Source organism: Grammomys surdaster, unplaced genomic scaffold, assembly GCF_004785775.1.
Source record: "Grammomys surdaster isolate TR1022 unplaced genomic scaffold, NIH_TR_1.0 216, whole genome shotgun sequence".
NCBI lineage: Eukaryota > Metazoa > Chordata > Mammalia > Rodentia > Muridae > Grammomys > Grammomys surdaster.
Window position 1 is genome coordinate 558938 of NW_021604661.1, and position 20387 is coordinate 579324.

A 20387-nucleotide genomic window follows, 5' to 3' on the forward strand; every position below is an offset into this window, starting at 1 on the left:
ATGCACTAGGTTACATAAAGGCAAACGTATGGGACTGAGCAGGAAATGAACAATGAGAGAATAAAAAAAAATTATGAGACAGGAAACTCTTAACTCCATCTATCCCCTTGTGTTTATTATTTTTTCTATTCTAGCTTTGTTTTGGGGTATTGCTTTGGATCAAACCTTACACGCACCAGTATTCTACCACTGAGCTATAATCCAATGTCCATTTTAGCTTTTTTAGTCATATACAATGTTACTTTAAAAAAAAAAAAGATTTATTTTATGTATGAGTACAATTATAGCTGTCTTCAGACATGCCAGAAGAGGGGGTCAGATCCCATTACAGATGGTTGGGAGCCACCACGTGGCTGCTAAGAATTAAACCCAGGCGCTCTGGAAGAGCAGTCAGTGCTCTTAACTACTCAGTCAGGTAAGCCCAATGTTTAAGGCAAAGTTTTATATAAGGATATTTGTTAGAGTAAGGCTATTATTATAAACAAATACCTCAATGTATCTGCACTAATTTTATTTAGCATGTTAGGAATCAAACCTGGACCTTGTACAGACTGGGAGAGTGCCCTATCACTAAACTATACCCTCGATATTAATGCCTCTCCATTTCTTTGGATGTGTAGGAATATGTGCCTGCATATAAGTATATATAAGCTTGGCTTATGTAGAGCAAGCACATTACCATTCAGCCAATCTCAGTAATTTCTAGTATTTTTCTCTTAGTATTTTGTTTTGGGGTAAGAGCTCTGTGAACTGAACCTGGTGTTTGTGGGATCTTTTTGTTTTGTTTTGGTTAGGCTGAGACCAAAAGAGAGTGTTGGATCACAGGGAATTGGAGTTAATTTTAAGCTGTTATGTGGGTGTGAACCAAACAGGTTAATCTCCAGCTCCTCATGTCTTTATTTTTAACAAGGAGCCAGAGAAGTCGAAAACATCACAAGAAAAATCTACAGAATCAAGTAACCTGGGCCCACAGGGGCTGAGACTGACTCACTAGAGAGATGGACCTAGGTCCCTACACATATGTAACAGATATACAGCTTGGTCTTCATGTGGGACTCCTAACAGCAGAAGCAGGAGCTATTCCTTACTCTGTGGCCTGCCCCTTCCTTCCCCTAACTGGGCTGTCTTATCTAGCCTCAATAAAAGATACATCTACTGTAATTATGATATACCAAGGTGGCAGCCTCCTGTTCTCTGAGGAGAAAGACATAAGGGGAGGGAATGTGAGGGGGAAGGACTGGGAGGAGAGAGGGAAAGCTTTAATTGGTATGTTCAATCTAATGTTCTAGAATATTTTGGTGGTTTAGTGCTATGAGCAAGGCAAAACCATAATAAAAGCAAACTGGTACATCTTTTAAGTCCTTTGGAGTCACCTGGGCACTTTGATCTCTGTTCTCCTTGTCTTCTTTGCCTTTGTCTATTATTTTTGTTTCTTCCTCAGCCAGTTGTTTCCTGCGTTTCTCCCTTCTCTCTTCTAGCTCCTCATCTCTCAAGAATTCCAGGTGATTGACAATGGGCACTTTAACCACTACAAGAAAAAGGTAAAGATCAGAGGCTGCTTTGGAAAGGTAGAGTGGCAGAGCTAATAATAGCCAGACAATCAAAAACAACTCTCTGCATACTCATTCTAGCACTGAAAGGCTCATTAATACCCTGATATTCAAGTTGCCACAGACCTGAAACACAGTCATGCATACTCTCAGCATCAAGAACTTTGCATTCCTCTGTCCATCTGGTCAGAGCTGTTGGGATGCTGGACAGGGTTCCTATAGAGAACAAAATGAAGTGAAATTCTTGGCTTTATGAAGAACTCTATCCCCCCTCTTAATGAATAAACTTGCCTGCTTGGCTAGTGGCTGTACTCTGGTCATGAAAAAAGTCATCCAGCAGCTCGTCATCAGACCTGGCGATGATATGGACGTCATCATTGCCCACTAGGAGGCGGGCCCGGCCTCGGCTTTGTAAGGGAAGGCTGCTGCTCAGCTGAAGAATGTCAGCAGCAGCGGAGGGACCAAGCAACCTGTAGGGTAATGGTAAGGTACCACTTTCACTTTTAAGCCCACAGAAACCTGCTACCTGAGATCCAGCATGTAGATCTATTGAACTTATAGGGTTATGGGTAGACTTTATCATACTGCATCTAAACCTTTACTATCACTCTTATTAGCATGTCAGTTTGATAACTTTGAGATTAAACTTCGTATCATTGTATAATTTCTTGAACACCTAAGTACTACTAGGAAGCTTTCATGTCAGGCACCATGTTAGGTATAATGCCTCTGTTGTACACCTTTAAGCCACTTATATTCACTCTTTCATTTTAAACTTGTTTTACTTACTATGGGTCACACACCTTATTTGTGAGGGACTGTTTATTCTTATGGTCAAGACAATGTTGAAGTTCAGTTAAAAATTCTTAAGAGCTCTATTGAGCCCAACTTCTCATTGATTCTGCTTCAACACAAACTCACCTCTGGAGTATAAGAGGAGGGTTAGGCTGGCGATTCCCAGGGTAGTGAACATGAATGGTATGGCCTGTATTGGCAGTGAGCTGTCTTAGGGTCCTTTGACTGCGACCAATGCCCTGGGTAAGACGAGTTGTGGAAGAACCACTGCCCAGTGTCAGGGAGCTGTGATCTGCATGGCGTACCATCAATGGGTGGGTGGTGGGGATATTTCCTGGGGATGGGGGAATGTCTGCTGCAAGGAAAATATGAAAAAGGTAGTCAGTGCCAAAAATAAAATTTTTCCATGGCTATTCATGTGTAGTACCATGTCTCCTGGGTCTTACTCATATGGAAATGAGATCTTTCTTTTTTCTCTCTCATTACCATACCTAATCCAGTCTCTGATACAACCATAGGTTATGGTACCACCTCAATGTTAATTCTACCTTTCCCCAACCCACTTTCAACATGACCACAGTGATGTCTCTAGGCACTTTAGATGCTGGCCCATTGGCTTAGAAGACTCTGCTTCCTTTCCTCACCTGTTCTTTTGTTCTCAGCCCAAGATGTAACTTCTAAAGTCTAACAAGTCAGGTTAGATATACCTTTACTCTGTGCATTACCATACTAGAATGTGGTGCCTTCTTATAATTCCTTACAGACCAAAAGTTCCTTATAGAGGGTAAAAACTCCTGTTTTTCTTTACCACCTTATCCTCAGTACCAAGGATAGGTAGGCACATCTCAGATATTCATTCATTTTGTTGAATGGACAAAGGCTCAAATATAAGGAAAGTTGACGAAAACCGAAAAAATTCTAAGAGTATCAGAGAAGATATCTTGACAATTATCTACTGCTCATTTTGTTTTTCTCTTCATGCTTTTCATTTACAGGTGACAAACTGAGGCTCAGAGGTAAAAGATTATGGCCAAGACAACAGACCAAAAGTGTTAAAAATGTTTTCAGCTATATTATGCTTGTGATTTGAGGTAAGACCTGTCCCATGAAGACAGCTTGAGGCTAAGAACTCGTCGCTACAAGGGAACGTTGATGTTGATAGAAAAGGAGTGGAGAGATTCATTTTTCTCTCCCGATCAGTTGCATCCATGATGAACAGGGAATATATAAAATCCACTCCCTAATGCCAGGCTCGGCGATGTCCATCCAAACCCTTGAGATCCAGCGTTATAAATTAAGGATTATTGATTGCCCTGGCACTGCAGTGTGCATTCAGGTGCCTCATGTAGTCAGACTTGGTCTCATTTTTTTTTCAATCAAGCAAAACATCAAGTTGTCCAGGCTCTAAGAGCTCCCTGTTTACTGAGGTGGAGATAGTAAAAGCAGCCTCCTCCGATTCCTTCTTGCAAGTATATGTATGCTATCCAGAGAGATGAATTCAGACATCCCTTGACCCAGGATGTCAAGACAGTAAAAGAAGTGGTGTCCTCTATCAGATTGATGGCTGCTTTAGTTCTGCTTGGCTTACCCTAGAGAAGGGTATAAGAATCAATAGGTAAAAACCCAGCTGAGCCCCTGTATCTTACTAGCACTGGAGAACATGTTGTCAAACTCAATGATGAGATCATCCTCCCGGTCAAAGCGCTCAAATCGGACCAAGGGAGAAGCGTTCATATCAGGGTAATCCTCATCCAATTCCATCTCAGAACCATCGTCATCATCATCTTCATCTCCTTCTTCACCTTCATCATCCTCCTTAAGGGAAAATACGAGATGGAGAATTGCTGGAGGTAAGTGTTTTCTGAAGCCTGGTGTCATGGCCACATGAGCACATGAGGGAGGGAGGCGACGAGGCTAGCTAGTAACCCAGATTGTCCGTTTTTCTGTAGTTCTGTGCTCCCATGGAAGAGGTCATCTGAACCAACCCAAACACAGTCCCCCCTCACCTGATCATCTTCCTCATCTTCCTCCTCCTCCTCCTCTTCATCCTGACTATCATCCTCATCCTCGTTACTGCCACTGCTGTCCTCTTCCTGAGTGTGCTCCTCCTCATCCTCAGGGTCCAGGATATTCATGGAATCTAAAACAAAGGGAGCACATTGGAGGACTATACTGAGTAGCTAGAAAACAGGCCACTGTGCAGGCCGGCAGACTGAGTGGGAAGGCGATGGGGTATCTGACTCTAAGAGAGGAAGAATCAGATTTAGGGTGATGTACAGACTTAGTGAGCCAGCCCAGATTTCCTGAGAGTGCCAATCAATGCATCGACATGCTGAGCAGGGTTGCTGAAATGTGGAAGCTGGCTCCAGGGTGGTGCTTGAGGAGCCATGATGTAGGGAGGCTTGGCCAAGTCTGTCGGTGCCCCCTTGCCTTTCCAGTCCTATTTTGCTACTGACTGCATCCTGTTGATAAGAGGGAATCTGGAGCGATGACAGCAGGTGGGTGAGAAGAAAGCGAACCAAGTAAGAAGTGACAAATTTTGGGCAAGCAGTAGTAAAACGTTATTTGAAAAACTGGCTGAGGATAAAGTGGATGGTGTATGTCAGCGCATGCAGACAGATGCTTCCTTATTCTGCACATGTGGGCAGCTGCCTCCAGGAAAACCCTAGTGTAGTGTCTGTCAGACGTGCAGGGCAAGAAGGGAGGCCTTTCTGGCCTCAGCACTCTCACCTTCTCGGTTGGCCTGCAAGGTGGAAGCTTGGCTGAGGTTGGAAGGAGCTTCATCCATCAGCACGTCCTCTTGTGATTCATCCTCTCCACTTCTGCTCACTGAAGGTTACAGAGCAGAGCCTTCACTGAACAACAGAGGACTTCCCTTTCCAGACTGGGTGCGTCTAAGTAGCTATGTAAACCTAATAGATATCCACGCTTGGTTTTTTCCTCCTTTTTCTTTTTCCGATGAGGGAGTATACCTCGATTCTCTGCTGTCAACTATCTAGATGAGCTTGGCCAGTCACTTTACCTGTCTGAGTCTCAGTTTCCTCATCTGTAAAATGGAACGATCACATCTGTCTTGCCAATCCCACTAATTGTGCAATCACAGAGTACGATGGATGTGAAAAAGCTTTGTATCTTTTAAGAATACATGCCTACTTCCATTTATCCTTTGGTTTTCTTGACCAGTAAAATAAAAACATAAACACCTTCACAGTAAGGTGGCAGCTGGTTTACCTTTGTCCTTTTCCATTTGAGACTTAAAAGGGGCCATCCTTAAGGAATGACCACTCTTGATTATTATTTTTTACATTATTGAGATACAAAGGCAAAAAGCCCCTGGACTTCATTGAAGAACTGAAAGAAAAGCATTTTCTCATCCTACAGCCTCTTCTAGGCCTCCTTAAATAAATACTCTTTTGATGTGCCTGATGTTATCTATACTGATGGTCACCCCACCACCACCCGACACACGCAACAATTCAGACCTGTCACAGGCCTGTAGACAGCTTGTTAATTTCTTTTCTGTTAAGATCATCAACATGAAGACAAGCAGCAATCTAGGCTGGCTATGAGCCCTTAGGCAGAGCTGAGCAAGCAGATGATGAGAAAAAGGGTCCTCCCAAGAGAGACTGAGACAAAGGAAGAGGCTTTACTCAGTTCTGGGGCTCTCACCTATAATTGTACTGTTCCCAGATCCGCCATCCCTTTCAAGCAACTCATCTATCAGGTCCTCCAGTTCATTTTCAACCTGGAGAGAAATAGAACATACATATGGATGCACACAAGTCTATCATTGTGCTAGCACTGAAACCCTTTTAAAAAGCTACCAGGGAGCATATGTTTCTCTGATAATATGTGATAGGATGTTACATAGAAACCACATACTTGGTCCTATTAACACAGAGACTAGCACATGTTTCCAATAAATCCACATTCAGTTTTTCAAATGGGTCCATCCTGGTTAGCCTTTAAGACTGTCCAGAAATACATGCAGATCGCTTTAGAGCCAGCAGCTAAGGTTCATAGGCACAATTTCTTACCCACTGCTACCAAATTACCACGCTTTCTTTAATATCTTTAGAAGATTGGCATTTAAATATCCAAGTGAGACCTGGTGGTATGGCATAAGATGGCGCTAAGTAGCTTCCAATAATGATCAGAGCCAAATAAATCAAAGACATTGTACTCAAAGGCCTCAGGCCAGTTTACTTTAACAGTCCTTCTGTATCTGGTTGGGATCTGTACTATTTCACAATACATGGCACCTTGGCTCTGCCCCCGGCCCCACTTTGACTAAAAACATTCAAACACATTTGTTGAGCATCTACTAAGTATATCTGTTCTCCCCTGAAGACCACATTGAGGCAAGATCTAAAGTACTCACCCACCCACAACACTTGGGAGTTTGGTTCAGCGCTGCTACAGAAGAATGTTGGAATGATCTGCCTCCCTACCTGCATCTCTTGTGAACTGAGCACTTCAGGCTGCCCAGCAATCACCACGGAGTCGGTTTCAGCCTCCCCATCCATGATATCCCCATCTGCCACCTCTGTCTGAGTGACATCATGGTCTTCCTCCTGCACTTCTGCCTCCCCAGGCTCGCCTGAAACAATCAACCAACCCGCATAATAATCAAAGGGTGTTTATATGCTGGGTATCATGAGGCAAGCATGAACACAATGACTCAACTTTAGGCAAATTTACAAATTCTCAAGAGTATAAATGAATGTGTGACGAAGGGAAAGACTTGGCTATGTGTCACAATAGCCAAACAAAGCTACAATGTGAAGGAATTCCTTGTGGGGCAATTTCCACACCAATATGACATATCTATCTGCAAGGCCAGCAAGTTCCCGGGGAAACAACAATAAGCTAGAACAGTTTAATTCAACGAGCACCAACTCCCACCCACCCAGTTCCCCATTCCATTCATTCTGATTCCCTACCTGGGTCTTGCTGATGGCTACTTGAGTCCTGAGAAGCTCCTTGGGCATCCTGCTCAGACTTGCTCTTGCTAGAAGCACTCTTGCTGCCAAAAAGGCTACTGGGCTGGTTTACAATCCGGGAAAGTGTTTCCAAGGGTTTTAGAGCAGCATTGACCGTGTTGGCCATATTTGGACTGAGGTAAAGAAAGATACAAGACCTAAGGACAGAAACACTAGGTGCTCATCTGCTAAATATACCTAAGGATTTTATAATGGAAACTACTAAGAGAGAAAAGGGCGCAAAGTCAGGAACTTTCAACTTTGACTTGGGGTTTTGAATACCATTTGATTTTAAGACTTTGAAAGAATGAATATAGTCTAGTAAAGTAAAAGTTAAATCAACGTCATTTTTCATGAAGCACATGAGAAATCCTTGAGTAGAAGCCAGAATAAATTCTGGATGACCACATACAAATAGCAAACCACATCTTAAACTATCTAGGAAAAACAGAACCATCCAGCTAATTAACCAAACAAAAACATCTCCAACCAACTTTATTTTGTCTTTAATCCTTTTTAAAGACAGCATCATGTAGTTAGCTCACGCTAGCCAAAGTCTCTATGTAATGATGACAGTGAACTTCTGATTCTCCTTCCAAATTCCAAGCGCCAGGATTATAGGTGTGTGCTAATACACACCTAGCTTTTAGTCCTTAAGAACACAATGATCACTTTTAAGTCTATAAAATGTAGTATTTATAGAGTTCACTGAAAATATCATAGTATCTTCAGTTAGAGATGTAACATTTCTAAGTGTTATAAAATACATGAGGCTAAGCTGGGCACACTGAAACTAGAGAGAGGTCCTGTGGATCTTGTAGATCTGACCACAGTCTCTAGTACCAACCAACACTCAAGTGAACCAAAGCTCGTGGATATCACAAATGAGCTTGCAATATCACTATAGTAGAAGGCTTTCAAAAAAATTAAAGAAATATGAACTGTTTAATTTAAGCAACAAGAACACTGATGGGAAAGGACTATAGGCATGATGAATTGAATGAACTGACAGTGATAAGGATATAAAAGCAGGACTGTTTAATCATCGAAGGCTAGTTGACCCATGTGTCCCTAAGTGATGGGAAGTATGCTGTTATTATTATTTTTCTTAAGATGTTTAATTTGGAATGTTCACATAATGGGGTAATCACTCAGAAGATCATCTGTAACACATTACCTTGAATTATTCAGCATTGCTAAATGTGCAAAGAAAGGCAACAGATTTTTTTTGAGACAGTGTTTTATGCAGTTCAGGTGGGCCTTGAATTCTTGGTCCCTTCCCTTCTGCCTTCTGTGTGCTAGATAGCTATTTGCCACCAATCCTGATTTATACAATGTTGGGGATCAAACCCAGGGCTTCATGTATACTAGCCAAGACTCTACAAACTAAGATATATTCTTGCCTAGAAAAACAGACTTTTTGATATCAAAACGTCCTTCATGATCTTCACTGGATCCTGGATCAAAACATACTCCCAAGGCTATTGAAGGCGCAATTAAAATAACCAGGAACATGTGAATACAGATCAAAGAGAATATGATTATTAAGCATTATATGGCAAACTTCTGGGGCATGTTTCATTTTTAGGAAATACTTAATATTTGGAGGTTAAATAAAAAATTAATTTCCAAAAACTGAGCTCCAGAAAAGCAAAACACAAATAGAGCAAAAATACTACCATTAAATGACTGAGTTTGGAAGTTTAACTTCTAATAAAATAAGTGCTATTATTGAGCTTAACCTGAGTTTGAAGAATTTAGACAAAAAAATTAATAGGTTAGCTGTGCATGATATGTATACACTTGTTTGGAAGGCTGAGACAAGTCAACTGCTGAGATTGCAGATTCCAGCTTAGTAGACAATATTAACAGGGATTACTAATAGTAGGTTAAAAAAAAAAACATGTTTCCACATGATATAGTATGGGATGTCTATCACCTAAGACAGGTTTAAACTGTTGCAATAGTTTAAATAGCCAACTCTGTTACAGAAAGTAACCTACACTGCAAGGAAGCAAATGCACCAAGTCTGGAAGGCAAGACTTTTGTAGAAAAGCAGCCTTCATCATTTCAGAAATTATCAAGAGTAACATTAAACCAATTAAAATCTATCCATTTTTTAGTACACACATCATAATTTTCACCTATATCTGATGCTTTCTCATAAGAGCAGCTGATTGCTCACTAACCACATGGGACAGGATATCACTTTACCTGGACAGGTCTAGGCTGTGAGGAACTCTGGCCAGGTCATTGACTAGTCCCTTCTTCAGGAACAGCCGAATGATGTTGTTCATGCCATTATGCTGAGTCTTGGCTGTGGCACTACTGTAGAAGCTGGAGGTGGAGGGGCAGGACTCCATGATAGTACTGATGATACACATCACTGCCTGAAGTCTGGGAGAGAAGTTTGATACCTCTGTCAAGTGAATACAGCCCATTTTTAAATGATGTCTTTACTAACTTGCCTTAGATAATCCTCTTATGCCTTTTGCATTTTCTTCTGGAAATAATACCTACATAAAGAATTCCCTTTCTAGTTAGTACACTTTGTTTACTACAGAAATTTTAAAACCTGCTATATCTCGTTGATTTTTCTAAGTTGCATACCTACTTCAGTTGACCATGGATCCCAGACATTGTATGTATATTGTGGGTGTGAACACAATTCTTTGTTCAAGTTCAAGGAACCATTGGACCATGGAGTAAGAGATGCTCTTGCTTATCAGTACTAGGCCAGGCATGGGCTTTACCTGGCATGTTTCTCTGTACTCTCAGCCATAGCAAGTGCTCGTCCCAGGGCTGCTTTTACTTCATTCACCAGGGCCACCTGGGCATCTGTGCCACTCCCCGCAGCAGCCAGACTTGCAAGGAACAGACGGGCCAGGGCAGGTGTGTCCTTGTCTTCTGCATTTTGAGTGTGTGGGAGGAGGTGGTCCAGGACAAAAGCTAGCACACTGCAGTCCTGAAAAGTCATTAATTGTGACATTTACTAACAAGTGCAATTAAGCCACATCATACGCATAGCAGTAGAGTAGACACTTTTTCAAGTCATCCAAGGTACAAGCTAGGTAAATAGTAAACTAATTAGAAATCTTTAGGAGGCTTTATAAAGCTTCCAGATCCCATATATTTCTCATCACATGGCACTGACAGTTATGGAGCTATTACTTTGCTTTCTACTTATTTTTGAGATGTAGCCTCACACAGCTCTGGCTGGCCTGGAACTTGTTATATAGACTATTATAGCCAGTAAGTCTCCCTGGTGCTAGGATTAAAGATGTGTGCCACCACACGCAACAATACTTAGTAGTTCTTAATAATAAAAAATTTGAGGGTGGGAATCATAGCCTAGGCTAGTCTGAAAGTTTCTCTAGAGTACTGGGATTCTGGGAGAGAGCTAACCAAATTGGGTTCTTTTTTTTTTTTTAAAAAAAATTAAGATTTATTTATTTATTTTATGTATATGAGTACACTGTTGCTGTCTTCGGACACATCAGAAGACAGCATTGGATGTCAATACAGATGGTTGTAAGCCGCCATGTGGTTGCTGGGAATTGACCTCTCAGGGCCTCTGGAAGAGCAGCTGGTGATCTATCACTGAGCCATCTCTCCATCCCCTGGATTCATAAAAATTTGAGTGACTGTAATGGAGTTGATAATAACAAGCCAATAAAATAGACTGAAGTAAGTCAGTCTGATAGGTGGATAATCTGAGACATAAAGAAAAGTAGCTTGCACCAAGAATTTAGTCAAGGGTAGAGGATTCAATATCCATTTCTGAATGCTATGATGTCTTTTGACACTTGCAATATGCCTGAGACCTTGTACTAAAAACTGAGAGCAGAATGAAAAAGAACATAGTCAAAGATACAAATAAATAAAAATTCAATATGGAATTATTTAAAAATGGCAAAAAGGTCCGACAATACAGGAAGTAAGTTAAGACGAGCCCTTCTTTCACTCTATAATTTCTGCTCTGGGTTGTATTTTTCAGGCAGATTTTGGAAGTAAGAAGTAAAAGCTGTGCAACACTGGCTGTCTTGGAACTCACTCTGTAGACCAGGCTGGCCTCGAACTCAGAAATCCGCCTGCCTCTGCCTCCCAAGTCAACTCACACTTTTAACAATGATTTTATATCAAATTTAATCAATAAGTAGAACATCAGGATTCTAGAGATTGGAGAACTGGACAAACTACTCCCAATGAAATATAAAGCTAAAACTTCTTGAATCTTAGTAATGTCATATATCATATTAGTACAATCTGAAAAGAGCTGCAATGTAATCACACAACAAGCACTTAGCTTAGAATCAAAGACAAGGGTTTCAATTGTAGTTCTGGCCTTATACAGTGTGCCTTCAGTTGTATCTCTGAATCTTATCTCCTAACTCTAAGGAGATACTTCTACTAATAACTCTGAAGTGTAGGCAAGGATATCAATGGTATTTGTAAAACATATATAGCCATACCTGTAAGATGTTTGGATGAGCAAGACACTCAATACATTTATAGTTAAATATGTTTTGTTCCATAAATAAGGAGTACAACTCATATGAATAAAAACTTTGATATAAAACCAAGTATATATATACATTGTATTTATGTCAAAAAGGGATCACATATACAATATATAAGCAATCTAATTAAACACTTGAAGCCAAGTGTTAACTGGCATTCAAGCATAGTTCCAGCTATTCCTGAGGGTGGGAAGAGCGAGCCCAGGAATTTAAGGCCAGTTTGAACAACAAAGGAGCCAACTGACTGACCAACTGACACGGCTTCAATAACCAAAAACCATGAAAATACGGTCATCAAAGAAATGCAAATCCTAACCAAATACTAAGAAAACCAACAGGAACAAATAAAATGAAATATCATGTGATTGCACAAGGTGAGACAATCAGAACTCTCATAAACTACTAGAATATACACTCTGGTAAACTATCCGTTAAAGCTATATAAATTCATGTTCTAGAGCTCAGCAATAATATTCTTAAGCATATATCACTAAAGAGATATGTATCTGACATTTACATAGGAGTACTACAATGTCAAACAGAAAAATGACTCAAATGTATATTAGCAATAGAATGGATAGAACAATTATGTACAGAAATCACAACCATGAGGAAAAAACTCTAAACGCAAAAAAAAAAAAAAAATGAATCTCAAAATTTGTCAAGCCAAACCAGATTTCATCAATTGACTTCCCAACAGTTACTCTGATTGCTTCATATCTTGGTGAACGAGTACTTGGCATTCATAAGTTTCCAACATAGTCTAGGCTGTAACCAAATTATCAAAGTTTAACACTGAAAGAAAAAACTGGAAATCTTACCTCTTTGATCAGCTCAGACTGGCCCACGGTATAGCTGTAGTTTGCAATCAGGGTAGCAATACCAACATAGGACCTCACCAATTCTGCCAGAAGACGAAGAATAGTAGAAGTAGGCATTAAAGGTTTGCTGCCCTTGCCTTTCTGCTTGCCTTCCTCAGAGGTCCGGTCCCCTTCTTTATCTTTCTTCCCTTCTCGAGTCTCCTCTGGAGTTGAAGCTCCTGAGAAAACAGGCAAACACTCAATTTTACCCACTGGAATAACATTAAAAATCAAGCTACAGGTAGAAAGAAGACAGTATTCCTCCATTTTAGGCCACTTGTACAAATCAAACACTGATTACCACTGTAGTTGAATGACAAAGAAGATGAATATGGACAAATCATATTTTTTATGGGAGGCTTGGACCAACCATCCATGCACCTGCTATTACCTGATGTTTATGCAATTTTATGTCCTAGAAATAGTATTAGTAGTAATTCTCTAAATATTCATCTTCTTTCGTTTCCACGTGCTTGCCTAGTACACACTTACATAAGTCAACTAAAGTGCCATCTAGATACATAAAAATATTATGTGTCCTTTATATCTCGTGGAAGTATGTGTTCATTCCATTAGTTACAATTGTTGCAGTCTCACTTCATTAGACAAAATTCTTTAACTGTAGGTAGGCACCCAACATAGTCTGCCATATACTAAGGGCAAAGACATTTTTTTTTGACTAATAGGCTATTACCCAGCAAGGCCATCAAAATAAGTTAGCAATTATTTTATTGATAGTATTTTTAATTATATGTGGATATATGTATGAGTGCAGATGCCCAAAGAAGTGGTGAGCCACCAGAAATAGTGCTAGGAACAGAATTTGGGTACTCTGTAAGAACAACTAGGGTTAGAGCTGTTAATCACTAAAACCCAAGCTTCTGAATGAGCCATTATTTCAATGATTGAGCAAAAATAATATATATATTTTTTTAATTGTAAGTATGTGTGTGGGGCATGTACTCAAGAGTGTGTGCAGATGTCGAGGCAACTGGGTATCAGATCCCTGGAAAGTAGAGTTACAAGTGGTTGGTTATAAGTGACATATGAGTGTTCAGAACTGAAATCAGGACCTCTAGAAGGTACTTTCTTACAATTTAATCTCTTGGAACTAGTATATTAACCAAAGTGTCTCCTAAATTTTATTTTAAAGCTCTATTAAAGGAATCAAGAACAAGTATATTGCTATAATAATGTCAATGGCACGCACAGACTATACAAGCCAGCTCTCATCAAACAAAAGGAATATATGGATCGGTACAAATAGTACAACCAAAGGACATCACTATAGCAACTATTAACAAGTTAACTGAAATTACAGTTCTATTAACTTCAGCAGCCTGTATCTGCAGAACATCAGGTACAAAAAAAAACCTGCAACCTCATAGGAAGAACAACAATATTAACCAAACCCCAGAACTCCAGACACCCCAGAACTCCCAGGGATTAAACCACCAACCAAGGAGTACCCATGGCTCTAGCAGCATATGTAGCAGAGGATGGCATTGTCTGGCATCAATGGGAGGACAGGCCCTCGATCCTGTGAAGGCTTGATGCCCCAGTGTAGGGGAATGCCATGGTGGTGAGGTGGGAGTGGGTCGGTAAGCATCCTCATGGAAGAAAGGGGAGGAGGAGGGGATAGGGAGGTTCCAGAGGGGAAACCAGGAAAGGGGATAACATTTGAAACATAAATACATAAAATATCCAATTTAAAAAAAATCACTTAGTTGAGTAAATGTAAATATGACAGACACGTGCTATTCTCCTCTAGTCCAGAGACAACCAGTTTCTTTAAGTTATCTTCGCAACAGATAATACAAAAAGGCAAACTGTTACCCTCTCCTTGGGAGGTTCCAGTTGTGGAAGTTTCAGCAGGGGCACCATCTGCAGCAAAGACCTGACTCTGAAAGAGGAATACATGTTGAGTTGTGATGAATACAAGTGTTCAGACTCCTTTTACAAGTAATGTGTGATCTATAATCTATAGGAAGCTATCACAGTTTCCAGAATAGTCAAGTAAAAGAAATGAAAAATAAAATCAAAGTAAGTAAAAAGCCAAAAAGATCTTATTTTTCAGCAATAAATAATTTACACAATATTAAAATTAATACTTTTTTCTAAACATGGTCTCAGTATATAGTCGAAGGTGGCTTTGAACTCACAAGAACATGCTTGTGCCTGTCCTGAATGCTGGGATTAATTAAAGGTATGAACCATTATTCCAACAAAAATTACACTTTTAAAGCTTCCTTTGGATAATCCTAGATACTGAGAAAGTAGGGGCAATGGAAAAAGAAGAAAAATGTACAACAGCTGCAACTGACTTACATTTAAGGAAAAACCTGACTGTGTATCGAAGTCGCTGCCCTGACGAGTAAGTGACCGGTACTGCTGGTATACATCATCACCCATGTCTTGCAGGAGCTGGCCAACCTCTTGGGTTGTTCCCCCGGGTTTAGGATCAGATTTGTCTGCTAGAAAAATATAAACAAACATCTAAATTAAAATATGGTCCTTTAATTGTGCAATATTAGTACAATGTTCCTAGGGCTGAACTTAAGAGCACCAGTGAAGTGATAATGCTGTAGAACAAACAAATATAACTACAATTGGTATACACAATATAATATGGTATGTAGCATGGTATACCACCTAGTTTTGTGCCCTTTATAATGCTTGCACATTAGTTGATGAATTTTTCAAAATGTACGCCTGTCCTTACTGACCAAGCATGGTTATTATTCTAACATTACTTAGTCTTATGACCAATGCAGTTCATTAGTCTTCTTACATTCTTAAAAATGTCAATATTAAGCCCCAAACGAACACATTTAGTGCCAAAGGCTTGTACAGTATGAGGCCAATAAATAGGTACACCGATTAGAGCTAAATCATTGTATGGACAGGGGACTAGAACATGAGGTAATAATACTGTGATAGGAGGAAAAGGATCAGAATATTGTAAAGATGAATAGCACCAAAGCCAAGTCTCACATTTTTCTACAGCTGTTATTATCACTGCTCATTTCACTAATTATAGCCTGAATAAAACTGAAAAGCATGGCTGGATTAGAACCTCTGGTTCCAAGCAATTCAAACGTTAATTTTCCAATAACTCACACGCAAAGGAGGATTGGGATGGAGATCTAAATAGTAAGGAAGCCATGTCATGTCACACTAACAATATCCTTTTTGCTTTTGAGTATGAAAGAATGACAAAATCTTGTTATTGTTCACGCAATGCTATTAGAAGTAATCTAATAACTTCTAATAGCATTGCGTGAACAAATACTAAGAATTTTTATAAACTTTTGTTCACACTTTTCTGTTTATGGTATATTATTTTCTCAAACTACAGACACTTGATAAAATCATCAATATCATTCAGGATCCACTATCAGAACAGATTTATGCACATTATCTTAAGGACTCATGATTATTCTCATACCACTTGTATTTTACAGTAATTACGCCTCTTCAGGTGTATATTACTTGTCATAATTGCTTTTTAAATATTTATTTTTATGTATGTGTGTCTATGTGTGCAGGTGACTATAGAGCCCAGGGTGTTGGACTCTCTGAACCTAGGGTCACAAGTGGTTGTGAGTTGGTTGATGTGAATGCTGGAAAACTGAATCCACTACAAGAGTGGCAGGTGTTCTTTCCTTCTGGGCCATTTATCTCATCACAATCATATTCATTTTTTGATCTCAGGAGTGTGGGCATAATGCTTACTAAGCCATGGGCTAGCTGAAATGACTCACGTGAGATAATGTATCCTTCAGAACACTGATTCCAAAAGTTGGCCAGATACATACCTTCCTCTGGAGCATGGTATGCAGCCAAAGCATTCAGCATATCATAGATAACTTCCTTAATAGTATCAGGAATGACAGGCAGAGATGAAGGCTTCAAAGGTGTTGTCTTTACCAGCTGTACAGCATTAGGACCTTTAATTCTAAGATTCTCAAATTCATCATCTGAAGCTATGCCAAAATCAAAAAATCAAGTCAGAAAATAGAACATTGGTGCCTAAACATCATCATCAACAAGAGTATCCAGAACAAGGATTATGTAATTTGTAAAAGCAGGAGAAATAATCATTTTAAAAATAAGTTCAAGTCTTATATTAAGAAAATCTGCCTTTTATAAACTATAAGGAAATTTTGTTTTGAAATATAAAAAAAACCTAGGTTTCAATAAACAATCTCACAAACTTTTAAATGTCTGCATGAACTTCTGAGTAACTTCATACATTCTCCAAATCTCCTAGAAATGGATCCAGAACCCAATCCAAGTGGTAGTGACCATTCTCACTAGTCTCCTCTTCTGCTGAGATACTTCTATTTTTCCTTATGATTTGTGTTACTATGGGTTTAGGCTAGCTGTTTTGTAAAATATTTCCACTATTTGATACTAATATAAATTACTTCCTCAATGAAATAAAGGCATTGGCTTTTTGGTAAGAATACAAGTAGCACTGTAAACTTCTCACTGGGTCCTATCACCCAAACAAATAACTGTTTTTCAATGATCACACTACATAGAAACCATCAACTATAGTTAACTTCTATTGCCACATCAAGACGAACTCTTTGTAGGCAAAGCCTAGAGAAATTACTGAGAATTACCTACAGAATTTACTGAGCCAAATGCTCAACCAATGTTTCAATATCTGCCTAAAGAAAATTTTCTGAAAGAATAGTAACAAATGAAACTGACCAGTTCCTGAGCCTCGAGGGGCTGGAAGGGCGATGCGGATACAGCAATTGGCTACTTCTGTGAATATATCTGGATTGCGACAGGCAGCTGGTCCAAGCACTCGAAGGATGTAGTTGATTTCCCGAGAGCCAAGGCTGCCAGATACAACACCAGATGTAGTACTTCCAGCTCCACTTGTAGCTGCTGAGCGAACAACCTAGTAAAAAGCATTGCTAATTTAAGTGTCTTAAAATACAATTGAGAGAAAGATATACTTGGTCTTCAAGCCCCTTTACAATTAAAATAATGTGTCTCGTATACAAGCTATAAAAGATTTCAAAACTAAATTCTTACATGAATGTTTATTGAGAGGTATATCTGATCACAGATGCCATATAGCTCCATATTTAACTGTCAGCTCTAGACTTCCCAAATCTTGTGAATTTAAGTTCAAAACACTTCTTTATGCTTTAGTCAATCATCACTTTGAGATGACAGCTAAAGGAGCTATCAAACTTTATGTATAGTACCCTGTGTGATTAAAAACTTTCAGAAAAATATCTTTTGATGTTTAATGCATTTTAACAAACTAGTCATAGCATAGTATAGTATATAGTAATTTAGTATATATTATATATTATAACTCTTAAAAGATCTGGTTTATCCAGCCAGTTATAATTATTAAAACAGTTTTGTTTTATATATAAATCCATAATTTATAATTTATACAGCTGTCTACTTCTTGATATTATACTTGTATTTTCTTGGTATCATAAACAATGTTAAATACTTTTGTCTATGCATTTTTGAAAAACTGATGTTTATCATGAGGCAAATCTTTAGCCATAGATTTTGTAGATGAAGGACTAGAAAGATTGACTGCTCAACAATTAAGGGAGTGTACACTTGCATAGACACTAAATTCAGTTCCCAGAACTGAAGATGAGCAGGTTACAACAGGCTATAACTCCAGCTCGAGGGGATCTGACTTATTCTACTGATGGCACTGCATTCTTGTGCACATACCCACAAATTTTCAGAAAGTAAGTTTTTACAAAATAATTTCTAGACAAAAAGATTCTTTTACTCTACAATATGAAACTGCCCTACAATGATGTAGCCTTACCAATCATGTATTCTGCCACTGATCTTTTGTTCCCTGTTATTGTCTGCTTCAATTTAATATGCTAAGTCTTAGATTCTCTTCATCCAATCATATTCTGTACATAATCTTAGCATTTTAAACATTGGAGTTTTTTTAAAGCCCAAATTCTGTCTATATGTAACAATTTTTTCCCCATTGACCTAAAATATGCTGCCTGATTTTGGACACATGAGGCAAAACCATCTCAAATGAAGAATAAAAAAAAATTAATACACACACATATGAACTAGTACAATTTTTCTGGCAAGCAAGTGAAAAATGTAACTTTTGATCCATTCTGATCACAAGGAATCCCTAAGGGTAACAATTTTAATAACCAGAACAAAGCTGGGAACAAAACCAGGTACTGTAATAGTCTATCGGTGTGTGAAACAAAACAATATTCCAAGATAGGGAAAGGGGAGGTGAAGTGTACTAACATTCATATGATTACTGAAAGATTTAGTAGGAAGACAGAATTCTGCAAAAGTATAAAGGACGTAAAAGATGTATTAAGATATTTCTTAATTATGTTTCTTTAATGCAAATATTTTTATAACTATTTTTTTCATTTCTTACACTGATATATTCATTTAGTTCTAAAACATGAGTGCCTATTTTCTGATTTTTACAATGGTTATTTCTTAAAGGCCCATCAGACCAGGAACATTAAAAAAGATACAAAAATAGGCACGAGACTTCAAAAATACTAACCTTTTCCATAGTATGACGAAGAGTGCAAGGATCCTCAATGATGTGTCGTAAGAGAAGGGTAACTAAAGGGGTAAACCCATTGAAACCTGAGCTCTGGGTCAAATTCAAAATCATTCGTGTACTCTTCAGCTCTGCAAACATCATGGCATATTTGTGGTCGCGGGTGAGCCTCAAACAAAGGCGAAGGGTGGCATGCAAAGTGTCTGGGTCCACAGGGACTCCCAGCATGCTCACGCAGGCTCGGATTAGAACAGTCACCATATCTTCTGTCAGGCCCTGGATTAGGATCTCCCCAATTTTTGTTTCTTCCAGGCTTGGCTCTTTTTCAGTGTTTGTATTCTCTAGGGCTAAGGGGATATCTACAAATTGGAAAAATAAAGACTGTATACAGTTTGACATTTCACCCCATACCTCTCCTTCCAAAATAATCAGCCATCGCTTGGGCTGAAAAACACATCTAAGACCAGACGTAAAGGTGAGCATAGGAGAACATCTATCTCTTTTTGTTCTAGATGTTAAGTCACATAAAGTCATACTACCTTTAAATAAAACATTTTAATATATTCATAACGAGGGGACTGGAGATATGGCTTTGTGAATAAGATCATGTACAGATGACTATGGCAGACGACCAAGTTCAGTTCCCAGCTCTAATGTGGGGAAGCTCAAAACTGTTCCAGCTTACAGGGGACTTGATATAATCTTCTGGCCTCCAAAGGCACTGAATGTAGTTAAACAAATCCATTCTTTTACACAGCTAAAAAAAGGATTAAAAATTAATGCAGGGTACAAAAAGTGCACACCTGGTAAGCCCAACTACTTGGGTGACTAAGGTAGGAAGATTTTGAATTTGAGACTAGCTTGGGCTAGTCTCACTAGCAACCACTTGAAGGAAATTAAAAAAAAAAAAAAAAAAAAAAAAAAGATCCAAAATGTAAGGCCATACCATTGCCTTTATTTTCTTTACGCTTGATATCGGTCTCCTTGCTTTCTTCCAGTGTCTTCTCTAATTCCTGTCCATTGCTGCCTTTTGAGTTCTTACTCAGTCGTGGGACCCTGAGGAGAGTTAGCATTACAGGGCGTCGGTTTCCTGTTTCTTCATTAACCTAGGAATTAAGACA

General features: G+C 39.0%; 1 protein-coding gene across 9 annotated transcripts in view; it reads right to left on the reverse strand.

The window, feature by feature from the left end:
* Huwe1 (HECT, UBA and WWE domain containing E3 ubiquitin protein ligase 1) overlaps positions 1–20387 on the reverse strand; it is a 127558-nt gene that overhangs the window by 21350 nt on the left and 85821 nt on the right. For 6 of the 9 annotated variants that reach the window (XM_028772629.1, XM_028772633.1, XM_028772635.1 and 3 more), the window contains 19 exons: positions 20213–20372; positions 19267–19625; positions 17430–17625; positions 16526–16693; positions 15036–15181; positions 14544–14610; positions 12669–12886; positions 10081–10292; positions 9542–9724; positions 7289–7461; positions 6797–6945; positions 6015–6090; positions 5076–5174; positions 4352–4485; positions 3992–4160; positions 2472–2700; positions 1842–2020; positions 1677–1766; positions 1374–1528 (listed from right to left, as the gene is read on the reverse strand). In XM_028772629.1, the coding sequence (XP_028628462.1) occupies positions 1374–1528; positions 1677–1766; positions 1842–2020; positions 2472–2700; positions 3992–4160; positions 4352–4485; positions 5076–5174; positions 6015–6090; positions 6797–6945; positions 7289–7461; positions 9542–9724; positions 10081–10292; positions 12669–12886; positions 14544–14610; positions 15036–15181; positions 16526–16693; positions 17430–17625; positions 19267–19625; positions 20213–20372 (3162 nt within the window). The remainder of the gene's footprint in view (positions 1–1373; positions 1529–1676; positions 1767–1841; positions 2021–2471; positions 2701–3991; positions 4161–4351; positions 4486–5075; positions 5175–6014; positions 6091–6796; positions 6946–7288; positions 7462–9541; positions 9725–10080; positions 10293–12668; positions 12887–14543; positions 14611–15035; positions 15182–16525; positions 16694–17429; positions 17626–19266; positions 19626–20212; positions 20373–20387) is intronic. The other 3 variants (XM_028772632.1, XM_028772630.1, XM_028772636.1) reach the window with 3 other exon arrangements.